A 21,621-nucleotide genomic window follows, 5' to 3' on the forward strand; every position below is an offset into this window, starting at 1 on the left:
AAGATTGGCCATAAACCTCTGAGCTATTTTAAACTTTAATTTAAATTAAAAGCTATGTTAATAGCTTTTTAAAAGCTATTTAAATCCATCTCAAAGAGATCTTCCCAGTCTGTCACAGTCATATAAGATGTTCTCTAAGATATCACAGTATTTTGGGACTTAGATAACTATGCGTACCAAACTGAGCCTGTGTGGGACATACATAATTAAAATTATTGACAAATTATAAACTATTTTGCTTTATTTTCTTTCAGTTGATCCGAACAAGGATAATAAAGACTTTTTATAAGATAATGAGAATGTTAGTAAAAAGTTTAACAAGATTTTAAGTTAACAAGATATAATCTTGCTAACATGAGGTATCAAATTCATTATATTATAAGTAAGTCAAAGGAAATATTTTAATTAACATTGAACTGTAGTTCAACAGATGCTACAAAATAGCAAACGGAACCATACCATCACAGTGAACGACTGACTGACAGTTTGGGCTCAAAGGGTTATAGTAAACTGAGTTACATCTGGCTGGTGGCCAGTCACTAATGAGGTTCCCCAGGGCTCCATTTTAGGGACGGTGCTCTTCAATGAATGATCTGGTTGTAGGGTTTGAACACATACTAAGTAAATTGGTGGACGTAACTGCATTAGGAAGATCTGATGACTCTCTCTACTGTAGAGAGATCTTGACAGAGTAGAGTGCTGGTTAATCACCAAGTGTATGAAATTTAACAAGAACAAGCATTTGTTTAACAAGTGTTGGTTGATGGGATAATCCTTGATTATACCTACAAACCCGGGACGAGAGGCTGGAGAGAAACCCTGCAGAAAGGGGTCTGGGGCTGCTGGTTGAATATGAGCCAGCAGTGTGACCTGACAGCCAAAAGGGCCAACACCCCTGGGGTGCATCAGGCACAGCATTGATAGCAGGTCAAGGGAAGGGATTGTCCCACTCTGCTCTGCATTTTTGTGGCCTCACCTCAGTTAATATGTGCGGTTTTGGGCTCCACAACATAAGGACATAAAACTATTAGAGAACATCCAAAGGAAGGCTGTGAAGATGGCAAAAGGTCTAGAGGAGAAGATGTATGAGGAGCAACTGTTCCTGAATCCCTGTTCATTCAGCCTGGAGAAGAGGAGACTGAGGGGAGTCCTCATGGCAGCCTATAGCTTCCTCACACGGGGTAGGTGCTGAAGATCTCTTCTAACTGGTGACCAGGGATAGGGCCCAACATCATGAAGCTGCAACAGGAGAGGTTCAGGGTGAATGTTATGGAAAGGTTCTTCACTGAGAGAGTGGCTGGGCACTGGAGCAGGAAGTGGTCACAGCAGCAGGCCTGCCAAATTTCAAGAAGCATTTGGACAACAGTCTGAAACATATGGTTTGATTTCTGGGTGGTCCTGTGTGGATCTAGGAGTTGAAGCTGATGATCCTTGTTGATGATCCCTTCCAACTTAGGATATTCTATCATTCTATGATGGTCAAAACAACAAAGGAGACACGAGAAGAGAGAGACTAAGGGGTAATGGAGGAAAGGGCAAAAAAAACACAAGGCGAAAGAAGAGAAAAATAAATGGCTTAAAAATAGTCAAGAGAACTGTAAAAACATACATTACATAGGAAGAGAAAAAGAAAGAGGGGAAAAGAAATAGACATCCTGCCAAAAGCAATACCTCGGTGATGCACAAACAGAATGCAATGCCATCAAGAGCCTACTAAGGTATCACCTGATCAGAGTGAAACCATTAAGAATGTTCCCCCAATAAAAAACAGAGGGCCAAGGGAAATAAAAAGACTGTAGCATCTAATTTGGTTTCTGCAGGTGATTAACGTGTATGATGAAAATGACAAGACCTCTGTTATACCTGTTATTAAAAAGTTTTTGGCATATTAATTTCTTGGCATCTTTTCTTCCTCTCAGACACCTCGCTATTTCAACTTCACTCAAAAGTCTATTTAGCATTTAGCTGTGCCACTGGACTCCCTTGTAAGCTAGGCAGAAGCAGACTTCAAATTGCTTGTAGATATTTCCCTAGCCAAGAAAGATATCTGGATTTTAAAAGTTACTTGTTGCAAATGACAGATCCCATTCCATTTACTACTCTTCTAATGCCACTATTGAGAAACTGCTTCAGAGAAGCATTTAATCACCTCAGATGCCTTTCTGTGCATCTGATGTCAACATATCTTAAAATTTCAGGATGATTAAGGATTATAATCTCCAGAAGTTCATAGCAATCACCCTGAGAATCAAAAAGCAGATGTTCAGAACTTTGAAAAAAATATGCTTTTTTGTTGTTCTGTTTTTATTATATTTCAGGTACTTCCATATTTGTAAATTTTGCCTATGCTGGAAACATTTTAGCAAGTGAGAAGAGGGCATACTGTGATATAGGTCAATTACACTGAAAACACAGAAACAAAAAAACAAAGATTACATGCAAATGAGACGGGTGATGCAGTATGTAGCTTTTGATGTGAAAAGGACATGAATGGGCCTTTTTTCAATTTTCAGTCTTTTTTCCACTGATTTAATCGTCCTTGAAAGAGTGCCCCTTGTGCTAGACATTGTAAATGCTTATTAAAGAAACAGTTCACTAAAGCCTGGGGATGGGTAGGATGTCAGCATGGTGGAATATCACACCATTATATCACATGTACAGAGTGTATAATACAACTGCAGCAAGTGGCAGGCTAGCGTGTTGAAGTTTAAAGAACAAGCACAAAATTACTGAAGCAGAAATACGATAGCTGCAGAGAGAAGGAAAGAGAATGACAGCAGCGAAGTGGATGTAAAGAAAAATAGGAGAGGAAAGTAAGAAAATGAGAGAGGGGCAGTGAAATAGCAAGCCAATACTGTAAGACTAAAGATAAGTTCACTGGACATCAGTGTGTCCTGTTTTGACTGCTGGTTTTCCTCCTCCTGAGAAAAAACACTACACACTGCCTGCAGCCCTTCCTTCTCTTCACAACATACAAGGGTTGTTGAAGAGATGAGATCTTAGGATACTCTGGTACAGAGCCTTGTGTCAGCATGGTCCAGAAGGGTATGGGAAAGAGACGTCCATCTCCTAAGGTCTATTCCTTTTCCCACTGCAGTTATTTCTCAGTTATTTCAGATCTTATCAGTTGGACTTCACCAGGCTGTGAAATGGGCAGTTGTCTTTTGTGAATGAGATTGTGGCTATTCTATCATTAAATATTTATTACTGAACCATGAGTTAACAAATGCCTTAAACTACTAGGTGTAAGAATTGAAATCGTTATTAAGAGGAAAGGTTTACTGTCTATTGCTAATTGGCTATAAAATCTGGACTCCTAGAACAAAGTCATTAACAGATGTGATGGATAATGTATAATGGAGGACTTTAATGGACTTCGTGGTTAGTCTAATGACCAAGCAGGTTAAATAGGTGGATGTAAGATTCCAGTTTTCCCCCCACAAACTGCACCCGCAATGTATAAGAACAGACCCACTACCTGGGTTGAAGGGTGCAGACATAAAGAGCATCTTAATGTTTACATGAACTCTTTTGTCCTCAGGACTAACAGAGTTCTACCGCTTTTATGAATAAAATGTCATGCTATGTTTCCAAGAAAAAAATACAGTCAGAGTAATGGTTATGTTCTTTAAGATATTTTTTTCAAGGAAATACAAAGTCCTAAGATCTCATCTTCCAGGGTAAACAAAATAAAACAAAACAACAATTCTTTGAATTTCACGTGTAACAGAATATATATGTATTTCTTGATTTCTTCTGCCTAGCCATGGAAAAATAGATGGGACTCCAAATGTTTTTTTTTTTTTTTTTTTTTTTTTTCATGATTTTCCTTCAAAGGCCTCCTCAAAATCTGAGAGCAATTGTTAATACTTGACCATATTCTTCACCAGCAGTTCTGTCTCTGCTGAACTAAACACAGGTCTTTGGTTTGATGAGTAACTGCCTCATGACTGATGTGCCATTGACAGAGCAGACGTGATGGCACCATAGTGCAGAGGCCTATGCTAGTGCAGGGCAACAGGCACAACAGTGTAATCCAAAAGAATACACAATAGGATGAACAAATATGGCATCTATTATAAAAAAAAAAATAAAAAATTAAAAAATCTTAGAAGAGATACAGGCTATGAAATAGCAAAGTATCCTAATACCACTTTGAGAACATAAGCCTATTACCATACTGTATTTGAAACTTCTGTGGGAAATACATTTATTTTAGAATAAACTCTCAACAGAAAATCTCAATTAAATTTTAACACTGCCATCTTTGTTGGTAAATTTGCCTAACTTTGGGTTAGAATACTGAAAGTGTAAAAGAAGATTTGAAAAAAAAACTCCTAATACAAGTAGACACTGCAAGTTCTATCTGTTATATTAGACAATGCAGACACTTACAACCTATGTGAGTTTACTATAACACACATAAGCAATTAAATACAAAATTCCTCGATTCACATTGATACTCCCAGCAGCTGTTGTAAAAGTATTCACTGATACGCAGATATTCCTCTCTAATCCCCTGCATAAGCCTTGTAGCCATGGAGGGCTTTGTAGAGTCAGCACAAATCAATGCATCTCATTTAATTAATGCTAAAGGGGGAAATAATCTCACACTAATAAGGCAGCAGACAAACTATCCTGGACTGGTTGACTGTGCCTAAGGTCTTAGCAGTAAACTGACATGAATTAAGAAGGGTAATACGACCTATATAAAAACACTGCATCTGTCTGCCATGCTACTGTGTTTGCCTTTGCTGCACACATACGCAACCACATCCCAGCTTATGTGGGTCATGATTTACAATTGGTATGATGGAGGAAAACTAAATTTACTAAACAGTATAGTTCATAAGCATGACAGTGGTGTGCTTTTGATTTTGTTGTCATGAAAATTCCAAGATACACTTTAAAGGGACCATGAAGAGACTCTAGACTGTTTTGATATTTTTTTTTCCACAAATACGACAGAACAGACTGTTGGCAGATACCTGTCATTACCCACAGAGCTCTAGTATAGTAGTAATGACAAGAATAAAGCTATGAAACCTGTTGCTTTTCTGATGGGAAAAATAAACAACCTTACATATGAGTATCAAGTGAACTGCGTGTTTTTGTATTTCTCCAGTAAAATTACCTAGGTAGTAATGAAACAAAGCAGAAACCAAAGAAAAGGCAGTTCATACATCTTCCATCAAGGAAAACAGATAAACAACAGGTCAGTTAACTCTTTCATCTGACACTGCCACATTTGTTGACAAGAGTCAGCTGTTAGCTCCTGCCCACACATTGCAGAACTGATATGGCTGAAAAATAACAAAGGCAGAATACTTTAAATGGCTTCTGAATAGTATTTATTTATTTATCTATCAATAAATATAGCTCAAATTTGGAAAAAGAGGGGAGGGGAGGAGAAAAATATTAGGCATATATAATACTGGAAAAAAACTGCAGATAAAAACAAAATAAGAAAAAGCATCTTTTCATTCTGCAGCTGATACTTAAGTCTATTTTCAGCTGTTAGTTTAGGATTTGTTCTGAAGTACTTGCTAAGCTACAGAAATCTAAGGACCACATTCAGAAGGACTCTGCCCCCTGCCTCTCCAGTGTTCACACCTAGCAGTAACAACAGATTTAACCACATTTTGCCTTTCCTTATTTTAGTTATGGTCACTCCAGAGTTATTGAGAAACCTACTCATACTTGTGATTTTATAGCTACACTCAAAATTTTGAATATTACTGCATGAAACCTCTTACAAAATTAGGGGCCTTCCTTGTGTTGTGCCCTTCCTTTAGCTCCTCAGTTTCTTTGAAACTGTTAATTACCTCTTCTCAAATATAGTTAGATGTGTCACATAGTTAGATGTGTCAAGCAGTAAAAAGAGCTCTGAAGTATTTACTCTTCTGTTCCTGTTCACCTTTTTTTTTTTTTCCAAGGAAGTCAACTGAACTGTGATTAGAAACACACAACATTTTTCAAAACAAACAGCTTATGAATTTTTTGGCATTGCACAGCAAGTCTGTTTTCTGATTCCTCCCACTCAAAACAGCATGACTGGTTAACAAAAACCTATTCATGGCTTCATAAATTTACCCAGCAGTATTTACATAAAACTTTTGACAGTCTTGCAATTTGAGTTTCTTGTGCCATTTCAGTATATAACATGACATATTCCATGATATATTAATAACATCAGTGTGGGTATAGTTTGCCCTTCTTGTCAGATTTAGAGGATGTTATCACAGATGAAGAAGTACAATTACCCCCATTTCCTATCTCATAATGTCATGAGATAACAGAAGTTCAAGTAAAAGTCGGGCACTACACATATAATAATAATAATAAGAAAACATTTTCCTTAAATAATCACCTTGATTTCTTTTCTAGTCCAAGCTAATTTGCAAAATCATATCCCATTTGTGATTACGTACTGTACTGCTTGGAAAAGAAATAAAAAATTCACAAGAACTAACAGTAAAACAGATTTCTGAACAAAGCAGACAACATAGCAGACAAACCTTACTCTACCTTGGGCTAGGTATAAAATTAGTGAAAAATTCAATGCTACCATTTCCACAGGGAAATAAGCGACTATGTTAGAATTTACAAAAATAAACTAAGCAGGCTTGAGTTATGAGTCCTGTCAAGCTTAGCTTGAAAAACTAAAAGCAGATTGATGGGAAGCTACAAGGCACTTTCATTTGGTAGCAGGTGGGATAACCATTGTGATACCACAGAAGTCCCTTGTTGATTTGGCATAATATAGCTTTTACATTTGTTCTTAAAGATAAAAACATACAGCACACTGAAATCTAGAGATGCCAAACTAAAGAACTGTCATATACCAAAGGCATGAAAACAGCAAGAAAAACATCATAAACACTGGCAAGATATAAAGTAAGATTTAACTGGCAAAACAGCAGCTTATACATGTTCAGAAAAATAAAACAAATCATTGGAACATAACCCATGAATACAAAGCAGATATTCAGAAAAGGCAGCAAACATACACTGAAATTAGATTGAAACATCTATATCATCTGTTCTAGCTCCTTTGTAACTGCAAAAGTATGCTAAACCTGGAAAAAATGCTGAAGGCAAACAATAAATTAGATAAGCCTTAGAAACAGTCTGTACTATGTGCACGCACTACACCTATCAATAATAGATTTTTGTTCTAGAAAGGCTACTGGAAAGGAAACCATAATTTTAGCAATATATTCCTTAGCATCAGTTCAATTCCTTAGCATCAGAATCAGATTAAATACCTCATTTCATGTACACCTAAAATTCCTGTCAAACAATTTTAGAATGCACAAGGAATGCAGGATTAGTTCAACAGCAATTCCAAGCTTCATCTGCCTATGCATTACACCATGGATAAGAGAAAGGCAGTCTCTCCCTCAAATGGAACTGATGAGAAAACACACATAGAGACCTTGTGCTTTACTACAAAAAACATGTAATGAAGCAGGGGAAAAAAAATCAAAGAACCAGACAGCTTAATATTTTTTAAAAAGAAATAAGAATAATAAAAATACATACAAAATCAAATACATACACACACACACACAAAAAAAAAAAAAAAAAAAAAAAGGAACAAAAACCAAAGGCTTCAGGCTTTCCAATCTAGAGTAAATATAACAATGACTCAAAAAACTTCTTTCCAGTTTACAAAGAGAGTAAAAAGAGACTTCAAATCTCCAGTGAGGAAAAAAAAAAAAAAAAAAAAAAAAGGAAAATGGGAACTGTGGAAAAAAACAACAAAAAATCAAAGCTATTTTATGTTTGGGGAAGAGTCTCTCTGGGGTCTACTAGTGCTAATGGCATGTAAACGGTAGCCCTGGGTATAGCAGGTATAATAGCAATATTCTGTTAGTAGCTTTTCCACTGTTTCATTATTCATTGTGGTCACTGTGGTCAATGTAGGGGACATTCACTGATAAAATCCATTAGACTGGAAATTGCTACAATGAAGAGTTATGACGGTAAACAAAAATGGCTTAGAAAAGGCTTTGTTTCCATTCTTTCTTCCTACTTTTTCTCTCTGATTCTTGATATGGAATTATTTTATTTTATTTTTTTTTAAAGCTTTGGTTTAAGCTGTTTGCTATCATTAAGGTTATTGAAAAAAGAAAAACACAGTAAACTTAAATTATTCTATAGTAGACATTCTAATGACACAGGAATATAGTCAAATATGTGTATTAATCACTGCTGCAATGAGGAATATTGCAATAAAGGCAGGATGTTGCATACTGTACAGAAAGAAACTAAGCATGTGTAGTGGGAAACCTGAGCCGTGTAACATAAAATTCTGTATACCACAGCGTATTGGTGTCTGGAATATCCAAGTGTCTCACCACCAGTCTTATATATAGTGAGATATTTTACCTCTCTTTGGGTTTATGAGGTTAGTGCAAAAAAGCAAGCAGATAGTCATGTGACTTCCCATTTTGTACTACTGTGGCAAGCACTTCAATATGCACTGCCAGGGTTTGAAAGCAGAAAGGTCCATGCCTGTTTTATGAAAAGGAACAGTTCCTACTTCTTTTTGCAAGTTACCTAAAGCAGCACTTTACCTACTGTATACAGTACCTATAATTTGCGCTTGGACAGACAGCTGCTGCTTCTTTTGCATGTTTTCCCTCAGCCGTTGTCACAAAAAAATGAGTCCCTCCCCATTACTCAAGTCAACAATAAAAGTCTGGCATTGGGCCATCAGCCACTCTGGTTTCCCATGGACTTCACTTCTTTTACTATTTTCTACTTTTCACTGACCAAGGTCACTCTGGACTCATAGCTGAAAGAGTATGAATTTCACACATGGGGTCACAGTTAAAAAGAATCAAACGGAACAAAAAAGGAAAAAAAAAAAAAAACAGTGTTGCATTTTGTAATTGTAGCTTCTGACCAATTCAGATTGCTCCACAGATTTTTCCAGCTTTCTGAACACCTTTCTGATTCCCTCAGGACAACAAGCAGATCTGTGCTCACACAGCTGCTGGTCATTAGAGAGCTTTTTGTTTGTTTGTTTGCTTTTTTGTTTGTTTGTTTGTTACCACAAAGCTGGCAAACACTCCCAGTCAGGTCTAGGAAGCATAGCATGGTCTTTTTAGACTATATAAAAGAACAAAACAAGGCCTAACTCTGTGGGCCTCAACACCGAGAGCAAACAGCTGAGAACATAACTAAAGAACACTGTAAGTACTCAGAGCTTAAAGACAGGTTTCCTGTTCCATGACAGTTTTAAATCTAGGTATTTATTCAGTCATTCCAAAATATGATTTATCAAAAAAAAAAAAAAAAAAAAGTTATCTGAAAAAATAAGCCAAATTTGACATTCAGATGTATTTAAACAAATTTTAGTTGCATATCCTTCAGTATAAATTAACTACAACTAAAAAATAAATAAATAACCATTGGAGAAAATTATTCACAAAATTATCTTCTATCTTTGCTTTCAGATATTAAGGTGAACGCTTGCTTTTCCATCTAATCACAAAGATGCCACAGTTTGGCTTCATGCATTCAGAGTTTCTAATTTACCCTAGCTCTAAACAGGAATTAATAGTGCTAATTAAAGTCACCATAACTCATTCAATTCCTTTGATTAGCTATTTTAACTTCATTCAGGTAAATAAATGAAATTTCTTTTATCTTAATTTAACATATAAATTAGAATACATATACAAATTAAACTTACATTGACCTTTTAATGGCATTGAGACTAACATCCAGTTTTTCAGCTCAGATAAATTTTTGCACTGCAAGCAGGGAAACAAATGAACACAAAAACTCCAGTGATGTAAATTAGCACATTTCTGGCTCACTGAAAATCAGAAAATGCCAGTTTTGATCCTAATACTATAGATGCATCTTCTTCAGGAATGCAAGTGTTCCCTCCCAGAGCAATGTGAATATAAAGAATATAAACTCTTTAAGCAACCTACATTTACACATGACAGAATGACACAGAGAATGTACTGTGTGCTGTTGAACTCAGGTCAATGTATATCTATTAAGGCACTGAAGAGGAAAGGGTAGAGATAAGGCTATTTAAGGAGATTAAAGCTATCTAAAGAATCTGTGCTTATTTCATGGGAAAAATATATATATATATTTCTTTTCAAAATAGTCCTGTGCTGTCTCTGTTTATTTTTTGAGGATCTGACTCTTCAAAGTGGTTTCATTCTCAAATTCACAGGTACAGTTTTCTGGAAAAATGACAGCATTAGCCTTTTATTTATTAAAACACCTAGTTGGTAGTTTACCATGACTTAACTTTTATATATTACTCTGTAGTAATCAGTAAAAATAAAGTTTTCTGTTTTGTGAGTCAGCAATAAAGTGTCTTTGCAGAAGCTTACAAAATGTGTATTGTGTTTGAAGGTATCTTGGGATAAAACATAACCTTAGCAATAAATATCGATCTGCTGTTTCTACCTGTACAGATATTAGGTTAAATGCAATAAAGCAGTTGGATAAATTGATGAAAGAAAAGAAACTTCTAAATACCGTGACTGTTGCATCGTGATGTTTCCACAAGTCGACTATTTTGATCATAGCATGCCATGGCCTGGTAACGATAGCCTTGTCCACATTCCTTAATGTCTCCTTGCATCTTCATTCCCAGCAATATTTCCACTTTACCCTCAGGTAAAATACAGTCTGACCAATTTCCCACGGGCTGAGCGCTATATTTATCACATGGACAAAACTGATTCTCAATCAGAGGATACAACTGAGAATTTTTGCATTTGTCCCTTTTCTTACTTTTTCCTAGAAAGAAGAAATAATTATTTTAGAAAGTTTGTATCAGTTTAATTCTCAAAAAAAAAAAAAAAAGCCAAAGTTTGCAAATCTACGTTCTTGAAATAAAATTTGAGTTCCTAAAACTATTTACATTCATTTTAATTTATTTAGGTTAATGACTTGAATTTCTTAAGTAACGAATGTCTATAGTTTGCACAGGGGTAACTTAAGATAAAGCCATATATTTATGTTTACTTTGGATAAAAGTACCTGGGGTGTACAAGCACTTTGAAAGCAGTTTGAAAAAGTTTGCAAATAAAGAAATATATGATTTCCCCCTATTTCAACAGTGGCGTGCAGTCCAATAAAAAGTAAATAAATCTCTGTATAAAACTTTCTCAAGTTGAAGAAAATCGCAGGAGGAAGTAACATGCATCTTTGTTACAATACTACCTTCTTACAAAATGTCAAAAACTTTTAAATTCACCACCTGTTATCAAGCATTGTGTTAGTAATTACAATTCCTCTTCACTATTAGAGAAAGCTCCTCCTGTGAATTTGTTTATCTTCAAATATCATTTTTCTTCCCAAACCGCAGTGTACCCATCCAACTCAACTCCCAGCCCCCATTAAATTTATTTTTAATTTTCTCTATGGTTAAATTTGCTCTATTTTCCTTTCTGTATATGACAGCTCATGTGTATTAATGAAGAAGTCTTCACAGAAGCAGTTTAAAAAAAATCCCTGCTACTTATATGATATGATAAATTAATATTTTGCAGTATTTTCCTTGATTGTCAAACCTAAGCACTGGACACAGCTTTGCAGTCCCTTTAGTGCTTATATTTACTACAGCCTTTATTAACAACAAAAAACAGGGCACGTGAAGAAATGAGTTCCTTTTTCTTTTGATAATACACCTTTATACTAAAAATATGCTCCTCATCATCATCATTTTCTCTATGGATAATTACGAATGCACTCCCACATACCTGTATGGTAGGTAGCTCATTGCAACAGAGACAGTACCACAGCACCTATGACTGCTTTAGCAAGTCTGAAGGGGTAACTTAACTCACAACATGTAAGAATCTCACAGTACTGATGGTGTGGTAAGACAATCCATTATTTCTTGCCTTTTTTTTTTTTTTCTTTTTAAAGTGTTAGGGTTTTTTTCCCCACATGTGGAACCAAGCCTGGCATAAAGTTAATTGGAATTGTAAGACAGTCACAATGAGCATTTCTGAAGATATTAATTATTCACTGTCCACAGGTCTTCAGATTTACAGGGGAATGAAATGGAAGATAGGGCTTTTATCCTATCATATTTTTTCTGAGACTGCCAATGGGTACCCCCTTTATCTACCTTGCCTCTAATACAGAGAATATAGACTACTTGGCAAATAGAGCTGTGACAGAGGCCAAACATCACTCTTGATATTTCAGTTACAATTTTAAACAGAGCCTGTTTTTTTATTGTTTTTTTGTTTGTTTGTTTGTTTTTTAATCTTCATGCAGAAATAAAAGAGCAGATTAAAAAAAAAAAATGAAGAAAATGTTATTCAAAGGGTGTCCACAACATAGAGCATGGAAAAAAATTGTGGCAAATGCTGGACATCAGTATAAAAACTGTTTTAAGAAAACCTCAAGAGATTTCAAGGACATGGACATAAAATAACAGAGCATCACAAAACAGAGAAAGACCCTAGTGAAGAAGAAAATCATACACTAACGATTATTCACAGTTGTGTCAAAAATAAGGTGGAAATTTAAGCAGAGTATTGCCTCTTGCAGTGATCTGAGCTGCTGGATGAAGACAACAGAAGAATGGAGAACACAAAGAACTTTAAAGAGCAAACGTTCAGACCAGGGAAGGACTATATTAATCACAAATTTGACATTCAAAACTGCAGGTAAGAAGCATGACCTAGATGGGCAGAGAGAGGGTGGCTGTATGGACATGCCTCGAGGGTAATAGTCAGTCGCACAATGTCTAGTTGGAAGCCAGTACTAACAGTGTACGCTGTAGTGCAATGCTGGCTATTTAACATCTTCCATAACAATCTGGATGATGGGGTAGAGTGCACTCTCAGTACATTTGCAGAGGACACAAAACTTGGGAGAGTGGCTGATACACGTGAGGGCCATGCTGCCATCCAGAGGGACCTTGACAGGATGGAGCAGACAGGAACCTCTTGAAGTTCAACCAGGAGAAGTGCAAAGTCCTGCACCTGGGGAGGAACAACCCCATGCACCAGGACGTGCTGGAGGCCACCTCATCTGGAAAGCAGCACTGCAGGAAAGGACCTAGGAGTCCTGGTGTACACCAAGGACTCGAGAGCTGGGGCTGTTCAACCTGGAGAAGAGGAGGATCAGGAAGAATCTTATCAATATCTGTAAAAACCTGAAGGGCAGGTACAAAGAGGACAGAGCCAGGCTCTGTTCACTGGTGCCAATTGCCAGGACAAGAGGCAACGGGCACAAAGTGGAAAGCAGGAGGTTACATTTAAACATCAGGAAGCACTTGCTTACTATGCGAGTGCTCAGTAAATCCATTTACGAAGTGTTTTTGAAGCACTGGCACAGGTTGCCCAGGAGGCTTTGGAGATTCAGCAATCCTGTGAACCTTCTTTACTTCTTTGTGTGCAGGCTGCAGAATCAGGATGTGGAATAAGCAAGTTATGAAAAATTTTTAATACTAAACAAGGATAGCCCTTTTGCTGTAAAGACAACGGAATACACAACAAAATGCAGGTAAAGATATATTTTTTATTTTATTTCCTCAGACTCTGGGTCAGAGGTTGTTGGTTTATTATGCTGCTTGAAGTTTTCCACCTAATTATCACTAGAGATAATTCTGACTTATCTGTCAGAAAAATAAATGGTTTGCTTTATACTTTACTATCTATACTCCATAATGCAGAAATGCCAGCTTCCTTTGTTATCCTTACTTCTCTCTAGCCACTTCGCTATGATCAAGGGTTTGATACATAAGGCAGGAGTTCACTATTTTGTTGTTGTTGTTCCACCAACTATACAGAGCATGACAGTAAGAATGGGTCTGTTTTCTGTTCCAATGACAAATGTTGCTTGCTTGTAATAAGGGAGCCTTAGAACAACTAAGGCTTTAATCAAAACAGTAGCAACAATTAATAAAAGATGCATTGTTCTTCTTGTTACTCTTACCAACAAGAATGCGTTTTCTTGTTCTGACTCCTCCACAGTCCCCATTACAGGAAGAAAACTTTGACCAGTTTGTAAACTGACAATCATCTTGGCAAGGAATCTGGCACGTCTGTGTTAAGGATGGTAAGGGGCCAGCATATTTAAGGCACTCACTGATGTCAGCCTGTCCTCCATCTTGTCTGCGACAAGTAATTGCTGGAAGGAAAAAAGGATAGGGTTTAATTCAGCAGTTTTTCATGGATGTCTCTAATTTAGTAAGTCTACAACATACTACCACAAACTCACATTGAAAGCCCATAATAGCTATACGACAGCCTAATATTTTAAATCAGTTATATCTTGAATTAATACATTTGCTATTTCTGACTGACTTCTTTTTGAGATTTTCTTTAAATTACTATTTGTCTATCAGTATTTGCCAGGAAAAAAAAAAGTTATAGACAACAAATATTATAAAGATTGCACTATGTTATCCAAGCTGTTGTACTGCTTCTCCCATTATCATTTTACCTACAGAGACAGGCTATAACTCAGGCATTTAAAAAATTGAAATGCCATTTTAAGTAGCTGAGTAGTGCAAAAGATACAAAATTGTATCGATAGGGTATATTTTAGAAAAGGGACAGACATAAAATTTAGAAATATATTCTAAATACTGCTTAGCCACTTGCAGCAGTATTGCTGCTCAAAGTTCTTCAGAAGGTTTTGTTCTTGTAAAAAAGTCGAATGACTAACTATGTTTGCTGTGGGTGGGGTACCAACAAGTAGGGGCACAACTTTTTATAGAACAGCCACATCCTGAACAAAATCTACTTAAAAGAAAAATAATTTTCTTTAAAAAAACACAGGTGGCACAAAAGGAAGTATTTGGAATATAAGGATTTACAAATAGGTCTGTTCTGTTAGTATAGACTTTAACAATGTTCTATTACTGTTTTTTTTGTGGATTTTTTCTTTAACATGGTTGCTTATCTATTATTCTAACCTAAGCCTCAGTAAATCTCATTTTATTTCCTAGCCCCCAAAACCATAAATGTTATTATGCAGTAACTAGATTGGAAAGTTCTAGTTGTTTGTTTACACAATAGAATCATATTTATGCTTCTTGGCATCTGACAGCACACAGTATATGCAGTATCTCATAATGACTGTGAAAGTAATTTGAATCACCAATTGTTGCAGCAACATTACATCCAAACACAATATATCATTCTCTATACATATGACAGAATATCATGTTTTATATTACACACTGCTCCATAATTTAAACATAGTACTTCAATTGTACTGACAATAATTGTTTTATTGATATGTGAATTGAAAAAAAATGTAAATTTTACCATCCAAACTATTATGGTATAATCAAGTTCAACTGTTGGAGAAAAAAAAAAAACATGTTTGAATGCAAAGTTTCAAAATAAAACAGAAAATAAAAAAGAAAATGAGCTATACATGATTTTTTTCTTCCAGAGGAAGGAGGAATACTTGATGAAATGTATGTATTTTTTTATGATTGTTTCAAGGCAATTGGAAGTCTTTTGTGACCTGTGCAAAAACCTTTTTTATTTTATTTTTTTCCTTTCCTGATAAAGCTTTTTTTCTTCTTATAGTTCTAAATTTCTACTTCATGATGACTGTAGGAAGTAGAACTTGATGACCTAAATGGTCCATTTCAAACCTATGTGCCTAGTAAAATATACCTAAAGGCCCTAAGCGAATTGTTTTTTTCCACATCTGTGGTAAAACACCGTGAAAGAGGGGGGGAAGGTTGTTCTTCTAGAGATACTAAGCAAACAACTTGCCTGATCCTTGACTGCCCTTTGGTGTAGGGCTGCCAGCATTGTTTGTAATAGGCTCAGTACTGCATTAAGTTGCGCTTACTGGGGGATCAACCAGCTGTACATTTTCTAATACAATTACTCTGTCAAATCCTATTATTATTGGTGGATGTTATACAAAGAACTCCCCCTTCCACCCCCCCCACCCCCCACACTTTTTTTTTTTTTTCCGGATATATCAATTCAATGAGCAAAACCAAATATCTAAAATTTTAAAATCCATATAACAACAATTTTAATGATGTGTGTGAGCCATACCTCCTGTAGGATTTCTATAGTTATCCAAATATTACAAAAAAGCACAAGTCAAATCAGCATCTTCTAATGCAGACCTGGATTATGGTTTGGGATTCTTGTGAGATACTCTTTCCAGCTAATAACATACATAAGATACCCCAGGGGAAAAACATAGTTCAGACAAGTTCTACTACGTGGAAATTTCCAGAGGTCAAACCCAAATCTTCTGTCTTTAATTTGACTTTGGCATGTGCATTCATCAGCAAAACTAACTGCATTATCTTCACTACATTCTCAGGGAGATACAGGAGACCATTTTTAGCAATGAAAACTGTATCTAGCAAAGGGCTAAAAGGTTGTCCATTGATTAACCCAATAACTTTTAATAACCAACCTCAAAAGTTTAATACCCATTCTAGATACCGCCTCTCCATCTAATCCTTTGAGAGGCCATAAACACTGTCCATTGAAGAACATTCTTTCTAGCTGAGTTTTTCTAAAGCCAATATTCATTCTATCTTGGTCATTAAACACTACTCTGAAGGCAGGTATTCACTGTGCCATATTTTTTTTTCAGAATCATATTAGTACCTCAAATTTACATCAAGCAGACCCAGGTGAGAAGTTCTTCTGGGGTTTAACACTTTTTTTTTTTTTTTTTTTTTTTTTCCCCTTAATTAACTGTCAGTTGAACTGTAGCAATCAAAGCAGGAAAACTTCATTCTTGAGACCAAAATATTTCACCTTAATAACAAGACAAATTAGAAGACAGCTTGGCATACCAAATCAATTCCCAAATCTTAATTTTTAGAGTGACTGTCCATAATTTTTCATACTATTTCTATTTGACAGGACCTGGATCCATTTTACTGTTGTTATTCCACAGATTAGGGTATACCTTTGAAAGGTTAATACTCCTTTGACTGTTAGAAAAGTGGCTATTTTTTCATTACTTAAAGTCAGGATTTTGACCAATGCATACATAACATTAACACATTATTTTGTCTAAATGTCTTGCTTGACATCAGCAATGCCCTTACTTTTAATGGAGATGTTAAGAGTACATTTTTCACACACAGCCTAATATGGGCAAATTCAGCCCCTGCATCTTTGATCAAATGAAATTCTGTAATTATATTCAGTAAACGTCACTGAGATCAATGGTTAACTCAGTATACAAAGCAATGTCTTCAACTACTATAAAGCCATGCAGTGCCAGACTAATTATTTTGCCTATACAACCATGTCACATTTATTACAGACATTAGCAGTAAATGGAAAGAGCGCAGTTCTTCTATTACTGAATTAAGCACAAGTAATTGTTAAGTGAAAACATAAAACAGGAGTATGGCTAACAGAAAAATCAAATTTAACAAGGAAATTATTCACTTAGGAAATTGTTTTGGTATTTAACAATTATTATCTCCCAGAAGAAAGGTGTGAAATAAATGTCAGTCTAAATTTTCTAGACATGGGACTTTGATGTAATTAAAACTTTATCTGATAGCATTGTTTCCACTAAGTCACAGGGGACTACAGACTAATACATTCATTGGCGGCATAATGAAATATTAAGACTGTATTTTAACAAGTCTTGTTATGCACAAGTTTATATAAAGGTCTTGCCAACACTGTTCCCATCATTAATGTACTTCACCAAGATTCCACTGAGATTCAGTGACCCCACAGACACCTAAAAACAGCAGTACTTTGTAAATGAAAGTGCTCTAATGTCCTTTGTTTCAAAACACATTTGTGCTATTTTTTCATTTGTTAAGTATTTAAATTGTGAAATCATTGCTTCATTTCTAGAAAAGCAATAATTATTCCAGCACACACTAATTTTTCTTACACCTGCTATCAGTGTTGCCTAGGGCATGACTTCATCAATGTTTACCAGCTTTTTCTGTAGACTATTGCAGACTAGACACTGCATGATAAAATAATTCTATCATGACGTATCTTAAGCAGGAGCTCATGCCAATAATGGGATAAGGCAAGCCTAAGAGTTCTTTATGTGACAAAAAGAGTAACAATGTCTGGAGATTTGGGCTCTTGTTAAAAATAAAAATAAAAAAATAATCATATAAATAATGCTTTGGAGCACTATTGTTCAAATTTTTCAGTAAAAAAACTGAAGCTGCCCATTGTCATCTGCTTTGTGCTTTTGATGAGGGCATGCAAGTGTAACAAAAGCAAATTCCCCCTCTAAGTAAGCAATGCCCAGAGAGGTAGGCTACTGTCCCTACTTAGCTGCAGTGAGATGAAAGTGCTTCTGACCACCAGCTCCACCTCTGAGCCCCCTCACGGCTCAAACAAGCCTGCAAGGCCACCTCGTGTGCTCACAGCAATCCTAGGAAGCTTCCACCAATTCCCCTGCTTCACAATTTTTCAAATAACTCCAGACACATCCTGTGAACAAAGCATGGTGAGACCTCAGGATCAGACCTTTAATAATGGCCAATTCCCAGTGACATCAAGTACAGCTATTCAGAGATATTTTGTCTGACAGCAAGGTTACATAAGCTTCTGCTTAAATTTTATAAATAACCTTCCTCTTACTGTTATAGAATCTGCTGACAGATTTCACAATATTCATCCCATTCCTCTTACAAAACTCTGAGGAAGATTTATGGTGGCAAGGACTGCAGGCTGCACATCCTTCTGCAAATCTCTTTTCAGTCACTGTGGTAGCCCTTCCCTGTGCATCCATCCATATACATCATGATGTGATTAGGCTATTGCAGTTTGGGCACTCTAGCTTTTTATCTGCTATACGTCCTCTTCACGAGCACTGGGATGTGATCTGACAAACACTACTTAAATCCACAGAGGCTACTGGCAAGACAACCTCTTTTAGTAAGCAAGTTTCCTAGGCTTTCCTGTACAATTCAAAAGGGATGTGAACTGCATTTCTAAGCTCCTTCAGACTTTACTAGAGCTGAGGCTTATTGACATAGATGTTTAAGATGTGAACATAACATCACGTATAACTGCTTGAGCTGAAGCTGTTCACAATTTCAAACTATACATTCATCTATCTCACTGAGCAGACCTCTGCTTTGAAGTTATCTATGTGCTAATAAATGTTGGCAGTAACAATTACAAAGCAGTCTCTCTTAGAACACTAGCTGGAGCAGGTTCCTCTCCTGGTCCATAGTGAGTTTTATAGTGCACATCACCATCAAATACTAGAGGCCTGGTTTTATCAAGCATTTTATCAAGCTCTCTTGTTACAGATTCTGTATTTTGTATTTGCCAACACAACATGTTTCTCCCTCCCGGGTTTCAGGTGACTCATCAAGACATCTGGTCAATTTACGCTTGTTAATTGAGAAACAGTTTATGATAATAAACACAACATAAATGGTGTTGCACTAAAACACTGTTTCTCTCTCTACCTGTTGCTTTCTGATAGGGTCAAGCAGATGTTTCAAACTCCTTGCTGATGCACTCATAAAACCCTTTCATGAGGGTTTGGAATAAGAGCAAGTTAGAAGTCTTAAGTTACTGCCATTACAGAATAATTCTTGCTCTACTTATCCACTGTTAAAAGGCATTTTACCAGAGATAAGACTGCAAATTTTCATTCATTATAGAAATTCAGCACAATTATCATACCTATCTGCATTGTTCAAATAAGTTAATAACTACAATAATTAATTTGCTTCTCAAGTATTAAATGCAGTGTTACAATGCTTGGGTTTAGATATAAATAGTTTCCCATCATTTGAATGAATAATTAACAAACTTTTTTTCTTAAAAAAAAAATCTAAATAAAATCTGTTCATATAAAAAAAAGCAAAACCACCAAACCCCTTCCTTCTCTTTCCTCTGCATTGACCCAAGTTCTAATTTTCTGACATGTTCATTTAAACTGACATGATTTGTAACAAAACCACCATAGAATCACAGAATAGTCTAGGTTGGAAGAGACCTCCAAGATCACCGAGTCCAACCTCCGACCTAACGCTAACAAATCTTCCACTAAAACATATTCCTAAGCTCTACATCTAAACGTCTTTTAAAGACCTCCAGGGATGGTGACTCAACCACTTCCCTGGGCAGCCTATTCCAGTGACTAACAACCCGTTCAGTAAAGAAGTTCTTCCTAATATCCAACCTAAACCTCCCCTGGTGCAACTTAAGCCCGTTCCCCCTCGTCCTGTCACCAGGCACGTGGGAGAATAGACCAACCCCCACCTCGCTACAGCCTCCTTTCAGGTACCTGTAGAGTGCAATAAGGTCGCCCCTGAGCCTCCTCTTCTCCAGGCTAAACAGTCCCAGCTCCCTCAGCCGCTCCTTGTAAGACTTGTTCTCCAGACCCTTCACCAGCTTCGTAGCCCTTCTCTGGACTCATTCGAGCACCTCCATGTCCTTCTTGTAGCGAGGGGCCCAAAACTGAACGCAGTATTCGAGGTGCGGCCTCACCAGAGCCGAGTACAGGGGGAAGTACATTACACAAGACAGCTAGAAACATCTGTCTTTAACAATGAATCACAATTCTAAATTTTATGATTCACCCATTTCTCTTCTGTGGAGCAAGACCAATGTGGCAAAAAAGCTGAAGAATGGAAATGTGAATAGTAAAGCTGTTGTATAAAGCAAGGCATGCATATGCTCTGTCTTTATTCAGACATTCTTAAGATCAGTCATCTAACCAGTAATTTTAAATGATTTCTAACTTCTAGTTTTTCCTTCAGATGTAACTATCTTTCTAACTAACATATGAACAGTACAGACTATTTTGTTGAAAATAAACTGCAAATGAGTGCATAGTCAGATGTGCCTATTCCCTGGTATACCTTTCTATTCTTTCACAGACACATTTGCTGTTACTGTCTGTTACAGCGTGTAGGCAATCACATATACATTCATAAAATTGTAAACATTTGTAGAGAAATCAGCAACAAATGCTTAAATATACAGTTCAAAATACCTGTATTCAGTATCACATTATAAATGCAGTATCAAAATATTATACCAAACAGATTTCACATTTCATTGTTTAGCATTTCCTGATTTTGGAGTAGTTAAAAGGACTTGCACAGTAGTAGTTTTGTCTTTTTCTGTATCTATATCACAAAATAATATTTAAATGAATGATGTATAGTACAGAACTTTCAAGAATATGCTATCATGCAAAGTTTTCCACAGTCTGTAAAAACTTTATTTTTGAGAAGCTAAGTATTCAGGAGGTAGCTAAGAATCAGCAGGGAGAACGGGCAAAACCTCTTCAAGAATCTTCCTTCAAAAAATCATGAAATCTTTCTAATACTGCTGAAGGCAGAATCTAATCATCCAGAAGCTTGCATTCTGTCAGCCTCCACTCACAGAGCACCCTGCATGAAATCAGCTCTTGTAATGGGCACCAGAGTAACGTGCACCACTAAAATTTCACACATGGCTATTTTCATGGCAGAAATTAGAAAGTAAGAAGGGAGAGGGAGTACATTAATACCCTGTGTAGGACAAAGCCTATACAAAACTATCAAAACATACAATCACTAATTCCAAAATCATGTATTGCTTAGTATATGTGTAATACACATGACTGAAGTTGGAGCTTAAAAAAAGAACAATAAAAAAAAACACAACCAAACAA

General features: G+C 36.3%; 1 protein-coding gene across 6 annotated transcripts in view; it reads right to left on the reverse strand.

Moving 5' to 3' along the window:
• THSD7A (thrombospondin type 1 domain containing 7A) overlaps positions 1 to 21,621 on the reverse strand; it is a 271,309-nt gene that overhangs the window by 34,484 nt on the left and 215,204 nt on the right. For all 6 annotated transcript variants that reach the window (XM_035319518.1, XM_035319521.1, XM_035319519.1 and 3 more), the window contains 2 exons: positions 13,942 to 14,136; positions 10,519 to 10,782 (listed from right to left, as the gene is read on the reverse strand). In XM_035319518.1, the coding sequence (XP_035175409.1) occupies positions 10,519 to 10,782; positions 13,942 to 14,136 (459 nt within the window). The remainder of the gene's footprint in view (positions 1 to 10,518; positions 10,783 to 13,941; positions 14,137 to 21,621) is intronic.

This window comes from Oxyura jamaicensis, chromosome 2 (assembly GCF_011077185.1).
Source record: "Oxyura jamaicensis isolate SHBP4307 breed ruddy duck chromosome 2, BPBGC_Ojam_1.0, whole genome shotgun sequence".
Taxonomy (NCBI): Eukaryota; Metazoa; Chordata; class Aves; order Anseriformes; family Anatidae; genus Oxyura; species Oxyura jamaicensis.